The sequence below is a fragment of the Ammospiza nelsoni genome, chromosome 28 (assembly GCF_027579445.1).
Source record: "Ammospiza nelsoni isolate bAmmNel1 chromosome 28, bAmmNel1.pri, whole genome shotgun sequence".
NCBI classification, from domain to species: domain Eukaryota; kingdom Metazoa; phylum Chordata; class Aves; order Passeriformes; family Passerellidae; genus Ammospiza; species Ammospiza nelsoni.
Genome location: NC_080660.1, coordinates 1235602 through 1260237, shown reverse-complemented (window position 1 = coordinate 1260237; position 24636 = coordinate 1235602). Strand labels below are relative to the sequence as shown.

General features: G+C 53.7%; 2 protein-coding genes across 4 annotated transcripts; both read left to right on the top strand.

Annotated features, from left to right (window-relative positions):
* The first annotated feature begins 55 nt into the window (after window positions 1-55).
* PRPF3 (pre-mRNA processing factor 3) lies at window positions 56-9914 on the top strand. 2 transcript variants are annotated; one of them, XM_059490290.1, is made up of 16 exons: window positions 56-125; window positions 1737-1892; window positions 2701-2831; window positions 5127-5273; window positions 5375-5458; window positions 5564-5784; window positions 6525-6831; window positions 7392-7558; window positions 7981-8063; window positions 8174-8317; window positions 8482-8581; window positions 8683-8796; window positions 8890-9008; window positions 9271-9354; window positions 9439-9500; window positions 9672-9914. In XM_059490290.1, the coding sequence occupies exons 2-16, from the start codon at window positions 1748-1750 to the stop codon at window positions 9816-9818; spliced, it is 2055 nt and encodes a 684-aa protein (XP_059346273.1). In that variant the 5' UTR covers window positions 56-125; window positions 1737-1747; the 3' UTR covers window positions 9819-9914. The 2 variants fall into 2 exon arrangements, with proteins under 2 accessions (XP_059346273.1, XP_059346274.1); XM_059490291.1 differs by having other exon boundaries at window positions 68-125; window positions 1627-1892.
* Window positions 9915-10689: 775 nt separating this feature from the next.
* On the top strand, window positions 10690-24559 carry RPRD2 (regulation of nuclear pre-mRNA domain containing 2). 2 transcript variants are annotated; one of them, XM_059490254.1, is made up of 11 exons: window positions 10690-10915; window positions 14700-14829; window positions 15074-15174; window positions 16221-16295; window positions 17529-17581; window positions 18024-18150; window positions 18512-18687; window positions 19281-19566; window positions 19822-20097; window positions 20268-20471; window positions 21030-24559. In XM_059490254.1, the coding sequence occupies exons 1-11, from the start codon at window positions 10690-10692 to the stop codon at window positions 23681-23683; spliced, it is 4308 nt and encodes a 1435-aa protein (XP_059346237.1). In that variant the 3' UTR covers window positions 23684-24559. The 2 variants fall into 2 exon arrangements, with proteins under 2 accessions (XP_059346237.1, XP_059346238.1); XM_059490255.1 differs by lacking the exon at window positions 16221-16295.
* The last annotated feature ends 77 nt before the right edge of the window (window positions 24560-24636 follow it).

The following is a 24636-nucleotide window of genomic DNA, read 5'->3' as shown; positions in this document are numbered from 1 at the left end:
GCGGCCCCCGCGTGCCCCCGGCCGCGCACGCGCCGCGCGCGCCTTTCCGCTTCCGCCCCGACGCGCCGTCACCGTCAGGGGCCGCCGGGCCGGGAGCGGGAGCGGCGTGAGGGAAAACGGCGCCGGTGAGGGAAACTGCGGGGCCTCGGAGGGCGTGCAGGGAACGAGGGGAGCGGGCGGGCTGGCGGGAAGGAGGGAGGGCGGGAGGCGGTGGCGGAGGTGGCCCCGGGCCCGGCGCGCCGCGCTGACGGGGCCGGGCCGGGCCCCGGGCGGAGCTCCGCGGCACCGGGGGATGCCGGGCCCTGCGGGAGCGGGGTCGGTGGGAGCTCCGTATCTCCGGAGCTCCGTCTGTCGGTCCGTGTGAGGGAAATCCCCGGCAGTGCTCGGCCGTGTTCATTGATCCCGGTGCCGGTACCGGGGTTGTGTCCCCTCTCCACGGCGGGTCCGCTGTCCCGGTGTGACACGGGAACAGCCGGGAAGTGAAGCCGCTGCTCCCCCGGTGGAGGGTGACCCGGCTCTAATTACACGAATTTTGCGGTTTATTACGGACGTGCTCAGAGCCGTTGGTGTCTCGGGGCTGCGATTTGTGAGTCCTGCTTGCCCTCAGCCTCTGCAGGCTCAGAACGCGAGGGGGAAACACCGGGATTTGGGTTTGGGCTCTGTTTGAACCTGGCTGTGAGGAAACTGCCAGGAAAAGCAGAACCTGCAGAGGTTTCCAGGCTCTGGAGGGAGCAGCAGTGACCTCCTGGAACTGCTCATGGGCCTGGAATGGGGGGCTCTGTTAGGGCTGAACCCCAGGAGGGATCCCTGACCCCAGACCCCATTCCCAGGATGGATAACTGATCCCATTCCCAGGAAGGATCCCTGACCCCAGACCCATTCCCAGCTCTCCCAGGTGTCCATCCAGCCCCACCTCAGTGCCCAGCTCCAGCTCAGCCCTAAGGAGATTTTCCCAAGTCCTATTAGGGCCCAGTTAAAAGCAGTTGCAGCCTCAACCCTGGCTGTGAGGGGATGTGAGTGCCAGAAACCAGCCCAGATTTGGGGCTGCCCCTTGGGGAAGGGGCTCAGGTTGTTTTGTGGGGTCCCACATGTTCCCCTCTCAGTGCTTCTTTCTTCCCAAACCCCATGGAAGGATTTGGGGGGCTCAGACCTTCCTCCTCATGTGGTTTATCTCATTTTAGCCCACAAAAGCTTTTCCCACCCATGGAGCTGATCCCTGAGGGAGGAGGTGATTGTAAGAATTTGCACCTTGTTAACAAAGTGACTAAATTAGCATTTATCTCCTAAAAAAGGAAAAAAAGCCCCAAAGTGTTTTTCTTTAGTTAGGTGAAAGGATACTTCATAAGATTTTAGGGATTTCACCTCAAACTTAAGGATAGGAAATTGGACAAAATAAGATTTTAGGGATTTCACTTCAAACTTAAGGGCAGCCAATTGGACAGAAGCCAAAAGGTTTCACCTAAGCAATTAATTAGAAAAATAAAAGAACAAATTACTTTTGCGGGATGTTTTACTAAGAGCAAGAGCCCCTAGCTCAAGTTTTCTCTCTATAGAGCTTTGTTATTTTGCCTTTTATGAAAACTTTTCTCTTTCCAACACCACCTACTGATTTTACCCCACCTACAGCAGCAGAGCTACCTCGAGTGTGCCACATTTCTCCAAAACCTCATCTGACAGAGAGGTGATTTGGATGAGGTGATGCAGCCCAGGGCCCTGTTTGCTGTTTCTCCTTGCAGCCTGAGCAGAGATGTCTCTGTCCAAGCGGGAGCTGGACGAGCTGAAGCCATGGATCGAGAAGACGGTGAAACGAGTGCTCGGCTTCTCGGAGCCCACCGTGGTCACTGCAGCCCTCAACTGCGTGGGCAAGGGCATGGACAAGAAAAAAGCAGCTGGTATGTGCAGAGCTGGGCTTGGAAAACGGCCCAAAACCTCGCCAGGGTGGAGGGGCAGTTCTGTGACCCTCCGTGAAGTGAGGAGGGGAAAATCCGTCACGTTCAGCTGGAGGCCGTGGGATGAGTTAGCAAATACAACAAGTAAAAAATAATCCCTTATTCAAGGAACTGGAAATGAGCACCCCCAAAACTTGCCAGGGTGGAGGGGCAGGGGTACAGGGCAGTTCTCTTAATGGAAAATAGCCCCAAACTTTGCTAGGATGGAGGGGAAGGGGCACAGGGTGGTTCTCTTGGGTGAGGAGGGGAAAATCCATCAGGTCGGACTCAAAGCTGGAGGTCTTAGGATGTGTTAAAAAATCCAATGAGTAAAAATTAATTCCTCATTTAAGGAATTGGAAATGGTATTTTAACTAGGGTGCTTTTTTTGCCCATTACAGCCCTACTAGACTCAGCTGGAGGCCTTGGGATGTTTTACAAAGTACAAGTAAAAATTAATTATTTATCCAAGGAACTGGAAATGGTAATTTAACTAAGGTGCTTTTCTGCCCATTACAGCCCTGCTTTGCTTCTCCCTTAATCCCTTAGTTTAAAGCTCCTGACAACACAATCCAAGATCCCAGAGGCTTCCAGGTCTCCCTGTGTTTGTAGACTTGAACCACACTTAAATTGAATCACACCTGAAGTTTGTAGACTGGAATCACGTTTAAATTTAAGTGGTTTCCATTTTCCAAGGAATCTCTGGGTTCTCCATCCTCTTGCCCACCTCGAGCTCAGAATTCAGCACTGATGGGATTTTCCTCCTTTGCAGACCACCTGAAACCCTTCCTGGATGATTCCACTCTGAGATTTGTAGACAAACTCTTCGAGGCAGTGGAGGAAGGACGGAGCTCCCGGCACTCCAAATCCAACAGCGACCGGAACCGCAAACGGGAGCTAAAGGTGATTATTGATTATTGATTATTGATTGGTTTGTTCCTGTGGCTGGGGGGCCTGCAGGCAGCACTGGTGCTCTGGCACACTCTCCTCTTCCAGAGAGGTACAGCTTGGAATGTTCAAGAGAAATGACTCCTCTCCATGGTGAAGTGTGGGAGCCTTTACCTTGTGGTTCTCTTTCCCAAAGCCCAGGTGGAAGTCTGGCTTTGGCTTTCTGTGAGGCTGCTGGAGTGAATCCATGGGCATCCATCTCCCTTCTCAGTGCTCCTTGTGCTTGTATTTTCATTTGGAGCTGCTCCCAGGGATGTCCCATTGCTCCCTGTGCCCTGACACAGCACCGGGGCTCTCTGGTGGATGATCTGGGGGGTTTTCATTCCCTTTCTCCACCCAGAATCACCAACAGGTGTTTTTTGGCAGCTCCTGTCCTAGCACAGGATTGATTCCGGCTGGGATTTCATTGCTCTGCTGTTTCTCCCTTGCCTGGGATGGTGGAAGGTCCATCCAGAGCTGTTTTCACTTCTTTCTTCTCTTGAGGACTTCTCTCAGCATCCTGCAGAATTCCATTTTGCCATCACTCTGCCAAGTCTGACAGTCCCTCTCCGTGCTGCTCCTGCTCACAGTGATGTTCCTTTCACTCTTCCTGAGGTTCCTATTTTAGGGCACTCTGGGTTTCCCCAACATTGCAGTCAGCACTGAACCTCATGAGCCAGAGCAGTCCTCTCAGGATCTGCATCTCTTTGGCAGTGCTGGGACTCCTCATTTCCCTCCAGGAATTCTTTTCTGAGCTGGTCCCTGGGGCTGTGGGAGTGTGAGGGTTGAGCAGGGCTGGAGGTCCAAGTGCTCCTCTGGGCACGGCAGCGGTGGGGACATTGGCAGTGCCACCACTTGGTGATGGCAGCAGTGTGGTGACAGCCTGCTGGGGAGAGCAGGTGATGGCAGCAGGGATCTCTCACTGGCAGAGGGGTCTGTGATGGCAGCAGGGATCTGGTGATGGCAGAGGGATCTGTGATGGCAGCAAGGATCTCCCACCAGCAAAGTTCCATCTGGTGATGGCAGCAGGAGCAGGGCTGGGGCTGCAGCAGGGGCCCCTTCCCCAGTGAAGCCACAGGGCTGTCTGGCCTGAGCACTGCTGGAGTTCCTGGCTGTGCCAGAAGCTGGGCTGGGCAGCAAGAGCAGAAACTGCTCCTTCTTCTCTTGGCTCCTGGCATGGAGGGAGATGTTCCTCCTGCCAAATCCTCGCTCTTCTCTCTGCAATCCCATCTCTTGGCACTCATCCATTGCACTCTGGGTCTGCCTGGACCCTGCAGGAACACAAACTCTGAGGTGGTCAGAACTCTCAGACTGACTGAGCCTGCCCCAGCACAGGGATTTCTCCTGGCTCCTGTTGTCCCCATGGCCTCGGGCAGTGCTGGTTCCCAGGCCCAGCTGCCGCTCCTCGGTTCACTCTGGGGTAGGTCATGGCTTGGGAAGGTCAGGAACTGAACGTAAAGTTTCCACACTTTATACTATGGGCAAGTCCTTTCTCTTGAACTTGTAGGTTTTCCAAGAAGTACCTGTGTGGCTGAGGAAGTGTCCTTGTAGGATATGAACCGTTGTAGTGAAGAAGGGATTGCAACTAACGCTCCCAACCGGTGTGTATATTTTCTTTTCAAATAACACCTTGACACACACACACTACATCCAGGTTTCCACACACAAACCAGGCACTGATGATGGAATCCACAGATCCTGGGGCTGGGCCTGAGCAGAGCTCTGTGGAAAATGTGCTGTGCCTTTTGTTTTGTGATCTGAGGCTGCTGAAAACCCATCAGAGGGGCCATTGCTCCATGTGCTTCTCTGGAGTGTGAGGGAATGCTGCAGGTGTCCCAACACTCCCTGGGAACAGAGCCACATCCTCCTTTTGCTTGGTAGGACAGCACAGATTCTTTCACCAAACCCTCTGAAGTTGCTGGAAGATGTGGAGATGTTTTTATCCCAGTCAGATCAGCTCTGGCCAGGCCATTTCTGTCTTTCCACATCTCCTCAGTGCCAGTCCCCCCTCTGAGCAGCCAGGGGAGCAGTGGTGCTGTTAGGCAGGCTCATTCCTGTGATGTCTCCTCCTCTTGCATGGACTTCCTTGGTGTTTCTCTGGTGGGGGAGCAGGGCCCAGGCTGGGCTTGGGCTCAGCCTGCACGTGCCACCCTGGAATTCTGCGTTGTGGAGCTGGAGCTGAGACATGCTGGTGGTTTCTCATCTCAAATCCTGCTCTGGGAGGAGAACATTTTGTTCTAACCACAGCTTTCTGCTGTTTCCTTACACTAGGATGTGTTTGGTGATGACTCTGAGGTGTCCAAGGAATCCTCTGGCGTCAAGAAACGGCGCATCCCACGGTTCGAGGAGGTTGAGGATGAGCCTGAAGTCATTCCAGGCCCTCCATCAGAGAGCCCAGGGATGCTGACTAAGCTCCAGGTCAGTTTTAGCTGGGCTGTGTCCCCACACAGTGTAGAGCTTATCCCAACTTGTATCCCAAACAGAGCAAAGGAAAACTCACTGTCTGTTTTGTCCAACAGATCAAACAGATGATGGAGGCAGCCACGCGACAGATTGAGGAGAGGAAAAAGCAGCTGAGTTTCATCAGTCCTCCAACCCCACAGGTAACAGGCAAATCCCACACATCCCTGGCCCCTGTTTCAGCTGTGATATGTTAGCCTGAGTCTGCTGGAACAGGCATGGAGCAAAACTTCCTTCTCTTTCAACAGCCCAAAATTTCTTCCTCATCCCAATCGGAGCGGCTCCCCATCGGCAACACCATCCAGCCCTCTCAGGCAGCCACGTTCATGAATGATGCCATTGAGAAAGCCAGGAAAGCTGCAGAGCTGCAGGCCAGGATCCAGGCTCAGCTGGCACTGAAACCAGGGCTCATTGGCAATGCCAACATGGTGGGACTGGCCAACCTGCACGCCATGGGCATCGCGCCGCCGTGAGTACCAGGGTGAACCCCAAAGGCTTCTCTGGGAATTTACAGACAGCCCCAACAAGGGGAGAGATCAGTCAATCTGATTCCATGTTCTTAAAAGGATAATTTATTATTATATTATGTTATATTTATTATATTTATTATTTATATTATATTTATTATTTATATCACATTATATCACATATCACATTACATTGCATTACATTACATTATATTATATTAATGCTATACTAAAGCTGTACTAAAGAATAGAGAAAGGATACAGACCAAAGGCTAAAACTCATGACTGTCTCTTCATTGGTCATTAAGTAAAAACAATTCACATTTAAACCAATCATACAATCTCCAGAGCACATTCCAAAGCAGCAAAACACGAGAGAAGCAATCAGATAATTATTGGTTTTGTTTTTCTCTGAAGCTTCTCAGCTTCCCAGGAGAAGAAATCCTGGTGAAGGGATTTTTCAGAAAATCTGACAATGACACTTCTCCAGTGCTGCTGGTTCCTCAGCAATGACATTAACTGCTGCTGAAGGAATAAATTTTGTATTAAAAGAGGTGAAATGGAGGTTCCTCCTCCCTTGGCTGAGATTTGAGTCTTTTCTCCAAGGCTGGAGTCTCTTCTGGCACTACAGATGAGCTGTAAAAATACAGAAAATACAGAAACCATGGAAATAAGCTCAAATTTCCTTTGATTTAGTGCTGTATTCACGTTTGAATAGAACATATCTTATCCTGCCCCTCAGGAAAGTGGAGCTGAAGGATCAGACCAAGCCAACACCTCTGATCCTGGATGAGCAGGGCCGGACAGTGGATGCCAGCGGGAAGGAGATCGAGCTCACCCACCGCATGCCCACCCTGAAGGCCAACATCAGAGCAGTGAAGAGAGAGCAGTTCAAGCAGCAGCTGAAGGAAAAGCCCTCAGAGGATATGGAATCAAACACATACTTTGACCCCCGGGTCTCCATAACCCCGGCCCAGCGGCAGAAACGCACCTTTAAGTTCCATGAAAAAGGCAAATTTGAGAAAATTGCCCAAAGATTGAGAACAAAGGTATCAGAGGTCTTGGGTAGGAGGGGATTCTCCTCTCCTGGTCTGGCTTTGATTCTGAAGTTTTCCAGTCAAATTACCTGAAACTTTTTCTTAAAAACCCTGGTTTTGTTGGGATGGTGTGTGCCCAAGTCAGCAAGGGCTTTCTCACCACTGTCTTCACCTCCTGAAGGGTAAAATCTCCATTTTTTGACAAAACATTGTAAAGTTCTCAAGAGAACAAATCTCTTTCTGGCCGAGTGATCAACTCAAAAGAGGAGATTTAAAAGGAATTTTGTTAAAATGCTTCAAGTTCTTGGGGAAAAAGGGAGAGAAAAAGTCCAGGGATACAATCCCTAGAGGGAAATGTTCCTTTGGGAATGTTCCATGGTCCTGAAAGGCTCAGGAACAAGAGCAGAGTTTTGGCAGGCTTGGGAGCTTCCCCTCTCCATCATGTGCTGTGTGGTTTCTCTCTGCTTCAGATTGTTTGAGAATCCTGATAAATCAGCAGGTGATTTGTGTTCAGCTCTTCACAGAGCTTCTGCTGGTTTGGAATGACCTTTCTGTTCCATTTTCCTCCTCAGGCTCAGCTAGAAAAGCTGCAGGCAGAGATCTCCCAGGCTGCCAGGAAAACTGGGATTCACACTTCCACCAAATTAGCTCTGATCACCCCAAAGAAGGAGCTGAAGGAGGGGGAGATCCCAGAGATTGAGTGGTGGGACTCCTACATCATCCCCAATGGCCTGGATTTGTGAGTATTTCCAGGTGTTGATGGTTCTGCCACAGCAGGAATTCAGGAGCTGCATGGTGGGTGTGGGAAACATGTGGAAAATCAGGCCAGATGTTCATGCTTGAACATCAAATTTCATCCCATCTCCAAGATCAGGCACTGAGTTTGCTCCCCAAGTTTCTCTGGGGGCTGTGGTAGGCAGCTGCTGTGGAGTTGCAGGGATATTATAGCCCAAAGTCGAGGAAGTTTGGTTTTATTTATGATCTGCACAAGTTTTGTTCACGATGGATGTGGGGCCCTGCTTTTGAACCCCAAAATGGGGGGAGACACCTGTACATTAACACCACCATGGGTCTCCTTCGGCCCATCGAGCTCTGGGTTGGGATTTGTGCAGGAATTCATGCTGGCAATTCTTCCATGATGCCCAACTCTCTCCTTTCTAGAAAAGGTGGCACGACCTCAAAGAAAGACGAATACTTTGGGATCACCAACCTGGTGGAGCACCCAGCTCAGCTCAACCCTCCAGGTATGGCCCTGGCTTTGGGGACATCCAGCAGCCCCATCCCCTCTGTGTGGCACTGCCAGTGTCCCCCTGCATCCTCCAGGCACATTCCTGATGCTCTCATTTCCCTCCAGTGGACAGTGACACGCCGGTGACCCTGGGTGTGTATTTAACAAAGAAAGAGCAGAAGAAATTACGGCGCCAGACACGGCGAGAAGCCCAGAAGGAGCTGCAGGAGAAGGTCAGGCTGGGCCTGATGCCACCACCAGAGCCCAAAGGTGAGTGACAGCCAGGCTCTGGGCAGGCTTTGGGATTGCAGGGATCTGAAATCCACACGGACACTGGGTTTGTGTTTGTGCAATTGTTCTGGTGGGGAAAAGCTGTCCAGTGAGAGCTTCTCTCCAAGAGGAGCCCTCCCAGCACCTCTTCCATTCCCTTGCAGTGAGGATTTCCAACCTGATGCGGGTGCTGGGCACAGAAGCTGTGCAGGACCCAACAAAGGTGGAAGCTCACGTCCGAGCACAGATGGCCAAAAGGCAGAAGTAGGTGGCACCTTGTACTGTGACATTTTGGGACACTTTTGGGTAGATTTAGTGCTGCTGTTTTGTTTAGGATCAGTCTTTTCAGTGCTGTTTGTTTCCAGGGCTCACGAGGAGGCAAACGCAGCGAGGAAGCTCACGGCAGAGCAGCGGAAAGCCAAGAAGGTGAAAAAGCTCAAGGAAGATGTTTCCCAGGGGGTTCACATAGCTGTGTACAGGTGAGTGAGCTCAGAGACAGCTCACAGGTGGGCAGAGGGACCTCTCAGTTCTGTTTTTTGACAAACATTTTATTTTTTTCATCTTTTCCTTAGGGTTCGAAATTTGAGCAATCCAGCAAAAAAATTCAAAATCGAAGCGAATGCTGGGCAGCTGTACCTCACAGGAGTGGTGGTTCTGCACAAAGATGTCAATGTGGTGGTGGTAGAAGGAGGTGAGACCTTCTAGGCAGGCTTGGGTCACCACAGAGCATTGTGGAGCTTGCCTCCAGCAGGAATTGCTATGGAAATTGGTGACAGGGTTAGGGAAGGACAAGGAAGTGAGGAGGCAATTAAAAACTCCCTTAATTGCATTGTTAATGATGCAGAGCTCAGTAATCCAGTCAGAAAACCCAGATCATTCCATGAGGCAGGGAACCTTTGCTAGCTGCAGGTTAAGAGATTTTCTGAAAATGTTGAATCTTGATTCTTCCACAGGCCCCAAAGCACAGAAGAAATTCAAACGTCTTATGCTGCATCGAATAAAGTGGGACGAGCAGACGTCAAACACAAAGGGAGAGGGTGAGAGATGCTGTGCTGCTGGCAGAGGGGGGAGTCCTGTTCCACCTCAGGGGCTAAATGAGCTTTATTGTGGGGTTTTTGCAGATGATGATGAGTCTGACGAGGAGTCCGTTAAGAAAACAAACAAATGCTCTCTGGTTTGGGAGGTGAGTTGTGGTTTAGGAAAACGAACAAAGGTGAGGTGCTGAGGTTGGATCCAACTCTCCATCCCATTCCTTGAGCTGTAACCTAAATAAAACCACATATTGCTGTGTTCCCCATATCCCCTGGAGCCAGGTGGGAATTAGAGTGACACCTCACCCCTTATCTCCCTCCAGGGCACGGCGAAGGATCGCAGCTTCGGCGAGATGAAGTTCAAGCAGTGCCCCACGGAGAACATGGCGCGGGAGCACTTCAAGAAGCACAGCGCCGAGCACTACTGGGACCTGGCGCTCAGCGAGTCCGTGCTCGAGTCCACGGACTGAGCCTGCCATGGCTGCTCCTGCCCCACAGCCCCTGAGCCACACAGCTCCCATCGCTCTCCTCAGCACCCCTATTAAAGACATATTTTTTAAAACAAATCGCCGTAGCGTTGTTTTGGGTCAAGGGGGAAAAGGATGAGGATGGTGCTGCGTTTGACTTGGTGAGGCGGGCAGGAGCCGCTTCCCCTCTTCCCCAAGCTGTGCTGAGGGAGGCCCAGCCATGTTCAGGTTGGACATGAGGGAATTTCTTCGAGTCCCCATCCCTGGTTCTGTCCAAACAACGACTGGATGTGGTTCACACAGTTTCTCTGTGCCAATCGGTCACGGCTTGGGCTCAGAGGTGTTTTCCCAGCTCAGTGATTCGGGGATTTACGGCACAAACGCCGTTTTTATGCTCGCGCGCTCTCCGCCCCCTCACAGCCAGGAAAAGGGGGGGGGGGGGGGGGGGCAAACGGCTCTGTGGGGGGGCGCCGCCATCTTGCCGGGCGGGGCGGGCGCGCGCGCGCAGGCGCGGCGGGGAGGGGGGCGGGGCGTGCGCGTGCGCGTCCCGCCGGTGTGCGGGAGTCACAAAATGGCGGCGGGGGGGCGGGCGGCGCGCGCGGGGGGGGCCGGGCCGTGACCGCCTCCGGTACCGGCACCGCCTCGGCTACCGGCACCGCCTACCGGCACCGCCCGGCCGCTACCCGGGGGTCCTCCCCGCGATCCCTCCGGGCCGCCACCGCCTCTTGCACCCGCCGGGGCCCAGCCTTTCCCCCCACCCCAGGCCGGGACCGCCGAGCACCGCCCGAGCACCCCCCGGGCCCCCCCTCCCTGCGCCCCGTGAGGCGCCGCCCCGCCGCCCCCCGCGCGGCCCGGCCGCGAGCAGCGCGGGAAGATGGCGGCGGGCGGCGGAGGCGGCGGCCGGGCCTCCTCGTCCTCCTCCTCCTCCTCGGCCGCCGCCGCCTCGTCCGCGGCCGGCGCGCTCGAGGCCTCGCTCGATAGGAAGCTGCAGGCGGTGACCAACACGATGGAGTCCATCCAGGGCCTCTCCTCGTGGTGCCTGGAGAACAAGCGGCACCACAGCACCATCGTGTACCACTGGATGAAGTGGCTGCGCCGCTGTGAGTGCGGGGCCGGGGGGCGGCCGGGGCGGAACGGGGCCCCGCCATCGGCGGCCAGCCCGCACCGGGCACTCGGGGACCGGCAGCGGGGCAGGGTCGGGCTCGTCGTTGGGTTGGAAAGGTTTAAAACCCGTCCAGTGCCACGAGCAGGGACACCTTCGCCAGCCCGGGTTGTTCCAAGCCTGGCCTTGGACCCTTGCAGGGACGGGGCAGGCTCGGCTGTTCTGTGCTACCTGTGCCAGGGCCTCGGCAGCCCCACAGGGAAAAATTCCTTCCTGACACCCCTCTAAATCTGTCCCTTTTACTTGAAAACATTCCTTCTTGTCGTGCGTGCATCACCGTGTCATCCTCGGAGGAACACAACATGCTGGTGTGCACCTCAGTGGTGGCACCTTTGTGCTCCTGAATCCGCGATCTCCTAAAGCAGCACTTTGCGGGCTCAAGGAGCCGTTTCTGTGCCTGGAGCAGCCCGGGGTGGGCATGGACAGTGTGGGTGCAGTTCTGGGCTTTGCAGTGCACATCAGGATGTGGCCCTGGCCTGGAGGGAGAAGGTTGCTGTTGGCAAGAGGATAAGCACAGCGGTGTTATCTCCACTGCCGTGGGAAAGGTTGGACTCTTCCTGTGGGAGTTCAAGGAAGCTTTGCTTGGCAGGAACGTGGAGATAACATTCCCATCCCAAAGTGTCTGTCTGTTGTGTGCTGAACCTTTTGGAAAATTTGGGAGAGTTGGGGTTCACTGTCAAGGCACTAGTGCAGAATGCAGGAGATTCTCTTTCCCCAGAGTTTGATCTGTTTTGTCTGTGCTCCATGGAATTAGGGAGAGAGAGGTGAGAGCTTTGGAGAGAGGTGAGACCTTTGGTCTTCCTGCCTTGCTGTCACTGCCACCTCTCCTGGAAATCGCCCTCCCTTGGACACCCCTTGGCACTGTGGCATCATCTTTGGGGCTTCCTTCATCCTTCATCATCCTTCCCCTTCTGCTCCAAGTGCATGTCCCCTGAGGAAAATCCAGCCCATCTCTCCTTGGGATGTGCCAGCTCCTCTGGACGTGGCCTTCTCACAGTTGTCCTGGCTCTTCTGAGGCCCTCAGTGCTCTTCCATCTCTCCTTCCCCCCTCATCAAAAGCCACTGAACTGTTCCCACCTGCAGGTCCTCCATGCCCTGAGCCCTTGGCCACAGCCTGGAATTTTTGTTGGATTTTATGGAGTTCTTTCATGGTTTCCCTTCACACCCCTCCTTTTATGCAGGTCTCTTACCCTGCTCACCCAATCCCTGACAGCAGCTGTGATGCTGCCGTGCCCTGACCCCTGATTGTTTGGTTATTCCCTGCTTCCACAGGGATTTTTTCCCTGCTTTTCCCTTCATCCTCTTCCCCAAGGACCTCACAGTTCTCACTGTGGGAAGTCCCTGTCCCAGCCACACCAAGCACAGGTGGTCCTGGGTTCATTTCTGAGCATTTAAATGTTCAACTCCAAAGCTCTTATCAACACATCAGATCCTCCTGGTGAGGGGGAATGTGGTGGGGGGTTCTGGGGCACAGAATTGTGTATTTTCAGGAAAACCAGGGGTGCTGCTGTTTGCCATGTTGCTGTTGCTTTGGCATCTTGCCTCTGAGCCGTGCTGGTCCCAGCCAGAGCTGCCCAACAGGAATATTCCTGCAAGGACATCCTTCTGAATCTTCACCTTTGGGAAATTCCTGATGGGAATCTGAGCGTCCCTGCAGGAGGGTTTGCTCAGAGGGTTTAAGTGTGGGTTAAACACATCCAGAGACTCTGAAATGCCATTTTTGTTGGTGCCATTGTGCCTGCTTTGGAGTGGGCTCAGCTCTGCAGTTTCCTTTTTGCCCACATTTCCTCACTGCTTTAAGCTGAGAGGAGCTGTTCACTCACTGGACACAGCCCATTGCACCCAGAAACACTTGGTTTTCTCTGTGCATCATGTCCACAGCCTTCCTCTGCACCCAGCATGGATCTTTCCTCTGTATGATGTGGGTGTATTTTGGTTCATAACTTGTGCCTCTAACTTTGCTCTGTATGGTCAGCATCAGGCTGGAGCCCTGCTCCAGATTTCCTTCTGCTGTGTAGATCCTGGATCATTTAAATCAAAGGTTTAGAATTCTTTGAATCAAAGGTTTATAATTCTTTGTATCAAAGATTTAGAATTATTTGAAATCTATTTTATGTTATTAAGATGTGGAATCATTGCTGTCTGCTGGTGAAACATCTCTGGGATGGAGGGTGAGCAGCAGGAGAATTGCTGGGTTTAACTAAATCACAGGAGCCCCATTCCAGTGGGATGATGATCTGAGAGATTATTGAGGCTGGCATTTTGGGGAGAGCCGGCTGCAGATTGTTTTGGAGCAGCAGGCAGAGTGCAGCCCTGCTCCAGCTGAATTCCCAGCCCTCAGGGCAGAGCAGAGCACCGTGTGCTCCAGAAAACCCATCTCAGCCTGTCCTGTCAGCATGTTCAGGGCACAGCTTGTGAGCAACAGGTTCTGCTCATAAATCCTTGGCTTGCTGAGTCTGTGCTGGAAAAGCAAAAGTTCCTCCTGGGATGTGAGAGCTGGGGTTCCATGAGGTGGCAGTGGCCAGAGGAGCAGCACCAGGGATAAAATCTCCTCCTGGGATGTGGAACTGGGGCTCTGTGAGGTGGCAGTGGCCAGAATAGAAAGATCAGGGATAAAATCTTCTCCTGGGATATGAGAACATGAGGTGGCCATGGCCAGAGGAGCAGTATCAGGGATAAAAGCTCTTCCTTGGATGTGAGAACTGTGATTCCATAAGGTGGCCATGGCCACAGGAGCAGGGTCAGGGACAAAATCTCCTCCTGGGATGTGGAACTGGGGCTCCATGCAGAGTTGGGGGTGAGCAGCTGCTGGCAGTGACTGTCAGGCCTGTGCTGTGTCCTGGGGCAGGGACAGGGCTTTAGGAGCAGGGCCTGTCCCTGTGCCCTTCCTCACCCCAGTCTGCAGTGATGCTCGAGGGCTCAGTGCCAGGAGAGCCCAGTGCTGCTGGCAGGGGCTCAGAGAGGCTTAAGGACATCAGCCTGTGAGGAGAACCCATCTGAGCTAAGCCTTTTGTGTCCTCTGCTCTGCTCCCCTCAGGGGAGGATCTTCTGTGCAGGATCTTCCTTTTGAACTTTGTTCACTTGGGAACTCACCCTCGTGCTGGGAGGGCATTCCAGCAACAGGAATGGTTCTGCTGGGAGCTTTTCCAGGTTGTGAGTGAGGGGTGAGCTCCTCACCAAGGGCTCTGGAGCAGGAAGGATGCTGAGCTTCCTCAGGGGAGTCCTGGAGAGCTGCAAGGTGCAGCCATGCTGTGGGAATTTGCTCTACCAAGGTAGGGAGAGCTGGAAAATGAAGCAGGATAAGAGGATTGAGGGGTCTGTAGATAAAAAGTGATTCTGGTTGCAGGTGAGAGGTGACAGCACACCTCTTGGCACTGTTCCTCTGGTTTAATCCTTGGCAGTGTCCTTTGGTGAAATGAAGGAGCTCATTACCATCATTTGCATGTGAATGAGTTTCCTAAGTTTACCCACCCACCCCTGAAGGAAGGGATTTGATGAAGTAACTCAGTTTGAACATCAGGAGGGTCAGAGGAGCAAGCACAGCTGGAGGAATCTGAAAATCATTTGGAAATTAAAGATGTCCTCTCTAGTCCTCTAGGTTTGCCTGCTGGAATTTGGAAACTCTGAAACTTTCCCCAAAGCAGTGCTGAACTTTTGGGATCAAGGTGTGCCTGTTGTGGTGCCTGTGCCTGATGCTGATCTCAGTTTTCTTTTGTCCTCAGCTGCTTTTCCTCACCGGCTGAACCTTTTTTACTTGGCCAATGATGTCATACAGAACTGCAAGAGGAAAAATGCCATTGTTTTTAGGGACACCTTTGCAGAGGTGCTTCCTGAGGCTGCTTCATTAGTGAAGTGAGTAATGAATGAACTAATGGGCTGTTGGGAGGCTGAGTGTCTCAAAATGGGGGAATTTTTCTTCTGAAAATTCTAGAAACATCAGCAGAACTTCAAAGATTCTGTTGGAACAGCCATGTGTGGGCATGAACTGAGTTTTAATTTGCAGAGGGGGCTGGTTTGGGTCTAATTGTCCTGTGGGGTGAGGGAAACCTCACACCAGTGTCCTGCAGCCATGGAGTAAAGAACTCTTCTCTTGCAGGGACCCATCAGTTTCCAAATCCATCGAAAGAATCTTCAAAATCTGGGAGGACAGAAACGTGTACCCTGAGGAAACCATTCTGGCCCTGAAAGAAGCACTGAGTAAGTTACTCACCCTTTGCATTTCTCACCTTACCAACTGCCACGTGAGCTCACTGAAGTTGTAGAAATAGTTTGGGGTCACTGAGGGGGATGAGGGGCATTTGCACCTGGCACAGGCTGTAACACAAGCAAGTGTGGGACGTGAGCAGCGCTGGATTCTCCTGCTTTACCTCTTTTGTACCTTTCTTAAGGCAGCTGGGAATTCTTTCACATGAGCTGGAACTGCTCCAGCTGAGAGCAGACAGAACATGAGGCTGAAATGATCCTGCACATCCTGACCAGGGTGCTCTGGCTCTACCTCCTTGTGCTGTTCACTCATAGTCTGGTGGTTGTGGGGTAGGAAGAGGCAGGAGCAAAGCTGGAGGGTGAAGAATCCTCAATCCCTAGAGGAGAAACACGTGGAATTGGTTAAAACCAGGAATTAGCAGTGGAAGTCAGTGCAGGGTTTGGCTCTCCTCCCATCATGAAGAGCTGCAGGTGCTCAGGGGGCCCTCGGGTGTGGTCTGAGGGTCAGTGGCCATCACAGCAGGAGCAATGAGGTGTCTTGGGTCGGGCTGTGGCACGAGGACAGGCTGGAGCTGGGTGTTGCATGCTGAGAAGTGACCTTTGTGCTTTTTGCTCTGAAATGGCTCATTTCTGGGACTTGAAAACAAGGTCTGTGAGGTTCCAGGTAAATCAGGTATTGTGGCTGCTTTCCCAGTGAGCAGCACTTGTCTGTTTGACGGTGATTCCATTACAGCCTTCCTAAAGAGTTTCATTTTTAGATTTCTGTGTGTTTTCCCTTTTTACTGTGATTTTTTTGAACTGCCTTAGTGTAAGGGCAAACAGAAACTTGATTTAAAAATGGCAGACCACCCCCAGGTTGCTGCATTCCTGAGTAAACTGAGGTTCTCTTGGGCATCCAGCAGCTCCTATGAGGAAGTTGGTCGAGGTATTTTAAAACAAATTTCTGTTCACTCTCACCGTGCAACTGTATGGCACCAAAACCCAAGATTTTGACAGGAATCCCATAATGCCAGACTGCCAAAAATGAAATGTTTTTCCAGGTACCACTTTCAAAACTCAGAAGCAGCTGAAAGAGTCTCTGAACAAACCGAATAAGCCGTGGAAGAAATCACAAAGTAAGGAACCACTGTGAACTCTGTGCACTAATGCAGAAATTGGCTGCTCAAGGAGCAGAAGGGCTGAGCCCAGAGTGGGCTGAGCCAGCTGAGCCTGCAGGCTCACAAGGGCCCCAAGATGTGCACACCAAGGAGGTGTTGGTAGAAAAAAGACTTTGGAAAGAAAAGAAATGTGGCAGAAATAAGATATGAGAGCAGAGGTTGTGGACAGGAGAGGAAGGAGCTGGTGGAACCTCTTGGAATCTGCTCTTAGACTGGTCAGAGATGGAGAGAAGACAGAGAGGAGGAGGAGGAGGAGATGGACATTCCCTTCATGCTCAGGAACTGCCCCAGCAGGCTGGGCTGGGAGGAGGAACCTGGAGCAGTGCAGGATGTGACATGTGACAGTGCAGAGCCCAGACCAGCAGGAGAGAATTTATTGTAAACAGAGTGACTTTAATGATCTCACGTTGTACCAACACCCTGAGTGGTCCCCACAGAGGTGGTGACGTGTCAGATGTGACATGTGGGACACCAGGTATGGCCGTGGGACACCAGGTGTGATGTGTGGGACATCAGGTGTGGCAGCAGAAGATTAAAAGAGTTGGGAGTGTTTATTCCTGGGTTTAACAAACCAGAAGCTGCTTTCCCAGACAGAACTGGGCTGTGTCCAGCGTGGATGGAGGGTTTAGTGCTTTGCTTCTCATCAGCTCATGTCTTCTTTCCTGTTTCTCCTGTTTTGACCACAGTCTGATGGATTCAGTCTCTTGCCAGCAGGATTCATCCCCCCAACCCTGTAACCAGGTGTGAGAGTTGTCAAAGCTCTGGGCATGGTCAGACCTAGGGGAGCTCTGCCCACAGGAAACCTGGGCTCCATGGCAGCTCCAGGTCTGGCACTTGGGGAATAACATTCCCTTCCTTGCAGAGAGCTGTAACTCCTTGGATAAAGCTGTTAGATTGACCTTGCAGGGACTTGTCTTCCTGAGGAAAAGGTGTGCCCAGGAAATGTTCAGAGCATGTTAAACAGCAGCAGTGTCACTTGTTGAGCTCAGTCCCAACCCAGCTGTGCCTGTGTATGTCCCCATGAGCTGCCGGGAGCCTGGAGCACTGAGGGACACCTGCATGGAGGGGAGGATGTGATGGGTAACACATGAAATTATCTTCAAATATCTTTTATTAGGCAGCCTTTTGTGACTGACTTTCCATGGGGAGGCAGTTCCTTAACTTCTTCACAATTTCTCTTTTTCCCCACAGCCTCCACCAACCCCAAAGCTGCTCTGAAGTCCAAGATTGTTGCTGAATTCCGAGTAAGTCTGTGAGTGGAAGTGACCCATGGCACTGACCCCCACCTTGGGGTTTGCATGTGGGGTGACTCCAGGCCCAGGAATCACCTGGAACAGTGGGGCGGACACGGGGAGGGTCTGGGCAAGCCCAGGACATCCTTGTGAAGAGGTGGCTGAGGAGTTGGTGGCAAGAAATTGGTCTAAATTCAGTCCCCTGACAGAGAGGGACATGTTGTGAAATGCACCGGCACCTGTAGGGTGAAATGGGGAGTAAATAACCAGGAGATTTGTGGATTTGCAGCTCCTGCCTGAGCCCAGGTTTGCTCATTGTGAAATTTGAGGTTAAAAATCCCAGGCTCCACGTGGTTCCTGGGTTAGCTCTTGCTTGGAAGCAGTCTGGAGCAGAGGCAGGGCTTGTCTTCCCTGGAATGTGATGAGGAGGCTTTTCCTGTTTGCTTTTTTCCAGCCCCAGTCCCTCATTGATGAGCTGCTGCTGTACAAACGCTCAGAGGATCAGATAGAGCTCAAGGAGAAGCAGCTTTCCACTATGAGGGTGGATGTCTGCAGCACTGAGACACTCAAGTGCTTGAAAGGTAAAGCCCTGAGGGCACTGAAGGTGTTGTGGGAGCTCCTCAGTTCTGTCAAGATGGGAAATGCCAGAATTTATGTGTGGAAAATGCCAGAATTTCAGAGTGAGGTTAAGAACCAGCAATCAGGAGCCAAAAATCTTGGCTAGGTGGGATTTCTGTGGAAATTCTCAGGTGTAAAGCTCAGCCCAAGCAAATGACTGTCTGAAAACCAGAACTTTACCAGCAACCAGGCCCTGGTCACCCTTGCAGATCCCAGTGGATGATCTGGGACTGTGCAGCTCCACTGTCCCAATATCCTGGGTGCTGCCATTGCTGCCACACTTCTGGGCTTTGCCTCGTTTCCATGGTGTTCATCTCCCTGCAGATAAAACAGGAGGGAAGAAGTTCTCCAAGGAGTTTGAAGAGGCAAGTTCAAAGCTGGAGGAGTTTGTCAATGGTTTGGACAAGCAAGTGAAGAACGGCCCCTCGCTCACCGAGGCGCTGGAGAACGCTGGAATATTCTACGAGGCACAGTACAAGGAAGTCAAGGTGGTGGCAAATGTAAGTGTGACTTTTCTGGATCCTCCACACCTCAGAGTCTGAAAAATGCCTCATCTCTTTATTCCCAAATTAAAAAGTTTGTTGGGTTGGTTTAAGGGTGGTTTCCAAAGAGAGCAAAATGGAAGCTTTGGGTAAGACAAGGATATGCTCTCAAAATGCAGCAGTTGGAAATTCAGTTTGTGTGTGTTGCTGGAATGTTGGATACCCTCTAGATTCTTAAACAGGGCAAAATTACAGTTAGTGTGACAAATCCTGAATTCTAGAAACTTGGGATTGATATGAGAACTAGATGAGCAAAGAAAGGACAGTAGTAAAGTGTTACAAAAACAACCAGCACCCTCCAGAACCTGCCAAATGCCCCAGATGGGCTGAACATATTTGTTAAAATATGGGGGGTCATGAAAATTGTTTTAAGTCAGTGGAAAAAGGTTTTATCCTCCCCACTTTTTGTGGTTGTTGCCCTGTGAGAAGCTGAGTTCCTACCACTGCAGGGTCCAGGGATTTGGAATGGGTTTTCTCAGGCTTTGTGTTGCTTCCTTAAGGAAGTGACTGAGGCATGAAAGATCCCCAGTCCAGTGTCCTTCCTTCCTTAGGCCTATAAGACATTTGCTAACCGAGTGAGCAACCTGAAGAAGAAGCTGGACCAGCTGAAAGCAACCCTCCCTGATCCCGAGGAGTCTCCTGTCCCTTCTCCCAGCATGGATGCTCCATCTCCCACGGGCTCTGAGTCCCCTTTCCAGGGCATGGGGGAGGAGAACAACGCCCGCTCTCCCGCAGCTGCAGGACGCAAGATGGTTTCTCCAGAGCCTGCGACGGATAATCGGGATGTGGAAGACATGGAGCTCTCTGATGTGGAGGATGATACGTCTAAAATCATTGGTATGTGATTGTGCTGTGGGAATTAAAGAGGAAACCAGGCTTTTCCAGCTTCGTTTGGGATGTGGAGGAGGCACAAAGCCTGGGCTGGGGCTGTAGGGTTTGAATCTCCTAGTTCCACAGTGATCGTTTCCATCTCCCAAAACACTTACCAGAATTGATGTTTTTACATCTGTGGGAATCAGAATTGATGTTCCCTGAGTTTTTTTGAGGGGACTGAGTGACCTTTCTGCTTTTGTTTCCCCCTCTCTGCTGCAGTGGAGGAGAGGAAGGACAAACAGGCAGCTCCAGCCCCGGCCCCTGCCAAGACTGAGAGCGTCCCCAAAGTGGTGCCATCGGCTGCTGCGGCTGCCACAGCCTCGGGGACAGCGGCCACGCCAGCCCCAGCCCCTCCAACACCCCCAGCTCCAAAGGTGGTGAGCACAGCTCCCATCCCTCTGGCACCAGCACTTGCCTTACCCAACCTGGCCAACGTGGACCTGGCCAAGATCAGCTCCATCCTGAGCAGTTTGACGTCGGTGATGAAGAGCACAGGTGAGTGCTGAGCTGGGCTGTGGGCACTAACGGAGCTGGGTGATCATTTAAACCTTTAATTATCTCAAAATAAACATGAGGGAGTTGCTGCTCTCAGAGGTCTGGTTGTGCCTGTGGGGAGCCTGTGTTGCCAGAGCAGCTCAGGTGAGTGCTGTGTGCTCCTGCCCCAGGTGTGAGTCCCGCCTCGAGACCTTCGCCAGGGACCCCGACCAGCCCCTCAGCTCTCACCAGTGGCCTGAAGACTCCTGTCCTGGGAACCCCATCTGCTCCTTCGAATCCATTAGCAAATATTCTCTCCAAAGTTGAGATAACTCCGGAAAGCATTCTGTCAGCTCTCTCCAAAACCCAGACTCAGACGGCGCCAGCGCTGCAAGGTACTGGGGTGGGTGCTGGGGGAGGGCTGGCAGGGCTCTGAGGGCAGTGGCCAGGCTGAAACGTGCTGCTCTGCTTGTCCTAAAGTGAGAACTCAGGGAGGAAGTGGAAATTCACTGGACACGTTTTACGTCTCTGGCACGTGTGGGTGGTCTTTGTCAGGTAGCTCAGGTGTCACGGACCAGTGAGATTTGTCACTTCCCTGTACTTGCTGCTTGTGCTGTGGCTGAATCACACGTATCTGGAACATTCCCTGAACAGGACAGGAGACCAAGAGGTTCTGCTCCTGCTCTGGCACCTTGCCAGGGTCACCTGGCCAGCAGGGCAGGTTTCCCCACTCCTGGCTGCAGACCAGGACGAGTTCCTACCCACCTGACTCGATGGTGTAATTTATATTTGTACATCAATCCAAGCCTCTGGCGGAATTTGCACCTCACTGGGAGCAGCAAAATCCAGTCCTCTTCATGGCTGGAGACTGGGGGGTGTAAAGTGCCAACACAGGAGCCTTGGGGTGATTTTCCCCTGCCCTCAGTACCTGATGCAGCAGTTGTGTTTTGCAGGGCTGTCGTCCTTGCTGCAGAGCGTGGCTGGAAACACAGCTCAGTCAGGAGAAGCTGCCTCACAGAGCACCTCGGCATCGCCAGCCAACACAACCGTGCCGTGCTTGAAGGGGAGGAATGTTCCTTCCAATCCACAGTCCTTTATAGCCAAAAGTTTTGGTTATTCTCCAAACTCAACCACCGCAGAGGTTTCCTCCACTTCAGTCAATAAGGCTCCCGTCGGACATACCCCAGCACTGTCAAGCTCTGGTTTTAAGCCACCAGCTAATTCCCTGGGATTTTCCAGTTCCCACCCTACCAGTCCTTCCTCCCTTTTGCCAACAGAAACCTCACTGAGTCAATCCTCCGAAATTTCAAAAGCCAAGCTGGAATCAGAACCCCCTTCTCCCAGCTTGGAGATGAAGATACACAATTTCCTGAAGGGAAATCCTGGCTTCAGTGGCCTGAACTTGAATATTCCCATCCTCAGCAGCTTGGGGTCCAGCATGGCAACGGAGAGTCACAGCTCTGACTTCCAGCGTGGTCCCACCAGCACTTCCATGGACAATGTGGACGGGACGCCGGTGCGCGATGAGCGCAGTGGGACGCCCACCCAGGACGAGATGATGGACAAGCCAACGTCGAGCAACGTCGACACGATCTCCCTGCTGTCAAAAATCATGAGCCCCGGTTCCTCAACTCCCAGCAGCACAAGGTCTCCTCTGCAGGGCCGGGATGATGGATATTCCCAAGAACTTCCCAGTTCCGTGCACGGCTACCGGCCCTTCGGCCTCGGCAGGGAGTCCCCGGCCAGCCTGTACAAGCCACCTGTGGACAGCAGGGAGATGCCCTCCTCCTTGATGGACTCCTCCCAGGAGAAGTTTTACCCAGATACATCTTTCCAAGAAGACGAGGATTACCGTGACTTCGACTACTCCGGGCCGCCGCCCTCGGCCATGCTGAACCTGGAGAAGAAGCCGGTCAAGTCTATCCTGAAATCGAGTAAACTCCCCGATTCTGCAGAGTACCAGCCAGTGCTGTCCAGCTACGGGCAGCGCTCGCAGGAGTTTGGTGTGAAGCCATCCTTCCCCCCGGCCATGAGGTCCATCCTGGATCAGAGCGAGAGCTGTGACCCTCTGGCCTCGTCCCCGGCGATGTTTGGGAGCTACGGCCGCAGGGGGAAGGACTCGGCCTCGGATGGTTCCCCATCTCCCAGCAAGAACGACGTGTTCTTCACGCCAGACTCCAACCACAGCAGCCTGCCCAAGGCCGGCCTCCCGCAGAAGCAATACTCGGACTCGCCCCACGCGCTTCCCCACCGCTCCTCGCTCTTCTCTCCCCAGAACGCCCTCCCCAGCCCCGCCAGCCGAGCGCCCGCGGCAGGAGGGGACAAACCCTTGGCTTCCTCCATCTCCGCCACCTCCACCATCGAGTTCAAGAACATGCTCAAAAACGCCTCCCGCAAACCCTCCGAGGAGAAGCATTTTGGGCAGATTCCCAAAAGCGGCTCCGGCGAGGTGGGGAGTTTGTCCGGGGCCGCCAAGGGCGAGCCGCAGCCGCCGGAGGAGCACTACCGCATCGAGACCCGCGTCTCCTCCTCCTGCCTGGACCTGCCCGACAGCACCGAGGAGAAGGGGGCTCCCATCGAGACGCTGGGCTACCACAACGCCTCGAGCCGGGGCATGTCGGGGGAGCCCATCCAGACCGTGGAGTCCATCCGGGTGCTGGGCAAGGGCAGCCGGGGCCACGGGCGCGAGGGGAGCCGGGCGGGCTGGTTCGAGCTGAGCAGCGGCGGGAGCGCCTTCGACAACGGCCCCGCGGGCTCCTCGGAGCTGCCGGGCATGGGCGGCTTCCCGGGGCCCTACAAGGAGCACGTGCCGCCCTTCCCGGAGAGCGTCAACAACTTCCGAACGAACAACTTCAGCTCCGCCTTCGAGCACCACCTGCCGCCGCCGCCCCTCGCTCCGCCGCCCCTGGAGCACGGGAGCCCCTTCCCGCGGGAGCCCGTGGGGCCGCCCGCCGTGCCCCCGCCCGCTCCCGCCAAGGACCACGGCGGCCTCTTCCCGAGGGACCACCCGGTCCCTCCCCGCATGCCGTCGGTGGATCACGCCAACCCCTTCTCCAAGGAAACGCCCGCGCCGCTCCCGCTGCCCCACGGCGTGCCGCCGCCCCCCTCGGTGGAGCACGCGGGGGTCCCGTTCCCCACGCCCCCGCCGCCCCCGGTGCCCGGGGATCACAGCGGGGTCCCCTTCCCCGCGCAGCCGCCGCCGGCCGGGGAGCACGGCGGGGTCCCGTTCCCCGCGCCGCCCCCGCTGGAGCACGGCGCCTTCCCCAAGGAGCACGGTACGATGCAAGGGACGCTGAAGGAGCACTTCGGGGCGGGGGCGCAGGCCCGGGAGCCCCTGCCCCGCTCCCGAGAGCCCGCGGGGCCCGGAGCCCTGCCCCGGGAGCAGCTGGCGGGGGCCGCGCGCGGGCTGGGCCCCCCCGGGCACCGGGAGCCGTCCGGGGGCCGCGGCTCCGTCCTGCTCCGCACGCCCCGCGCCGAGTTCCGCCCGCGGGAGCCCTTCGGCGGCAGAGACCCCTTCCAGAGCCTGAAGCGGCCGCGGCCGCCCTTCGGCAGAGGGGGGGCTCCCTTCTTCACCCCCAAGCGCCCCTTCTTCCCTCCCCGGTACTGACGCAGCTCCCGGGGCTGCCCTTTTTTTTTTTTTCTTCTTTTTCTTTTTTTTTCTTTTTTTTTTTCTTTTTTTCCTCCCCTCAACGATTCCTGTAACCTTCTCCTAAATTAAATGTTCTGTACTTTTCGGTTGGTTCTAGCCCCAGCCCCCTTCCCCGCCCACCCCCAGCATTGGGTGAGACAAGAAAACAAGACACAAAACTGATGTTTTAACGAGAAGAAGCCACGTTGCTGTTAAATAAAACCTTCAGTAGTAGTTGAAAGAGTTAAGACAAAAAATTAAAAAAAAAGGAAAAACTCTGAAAGCTTCGAGAGGAGCGCTGAGTGGTGTTGGGGTGTTGGTTTCCAGCCGATCCCCAAATTGCTGCTGCAGGGACGGGAGACCTCCCTGTTCCTCCTGTCTGCCAAAAGCACCAAAACAAGGCAAAAAAAGGGTCGAGGAACCCACCCAAACCCAGCTTGGAGCTCCACGGGACTGGCAGCAAGAAGGCCCAAGCCTGTCCCCCTGCTTGGGAAGACTTTGGTTGGGTTTGGGTTCATTTGGGGATCTTTGGATTTTTTTGTTTTGTTTTGTTTTGTTTCTTCCCCCCGGGATCACTGTTGACTTTCTACGTGTGTGTATATAGCAATCACTTTTTAATTCCCTCCGGGATCGTTCACCACACGCAGCCGGAGCCCGGCGGGGGCTCAGAGGGGTCCCCCCCTTACACCCAGAGCCGCCCCCGCGGCTTTTATATGAAGTTGGGATTTTACTTGATTTTATTTTAATTATTTTTTTTGTTGGTTTTTAGTTGCCTCCATCGTACCTGTTTGATACCGGTGTGGGCTTCAGGATCTGCATAAAAACTACCAAACAACCCTTGGCGGATCCGTTCTTTCTCGCGTTCACCCTCGGTTTGAGGGGTTCGTGCGGCTTTCCCCCCCCCCCCCGCGCCCTCCATGGTTTCGTCCTGG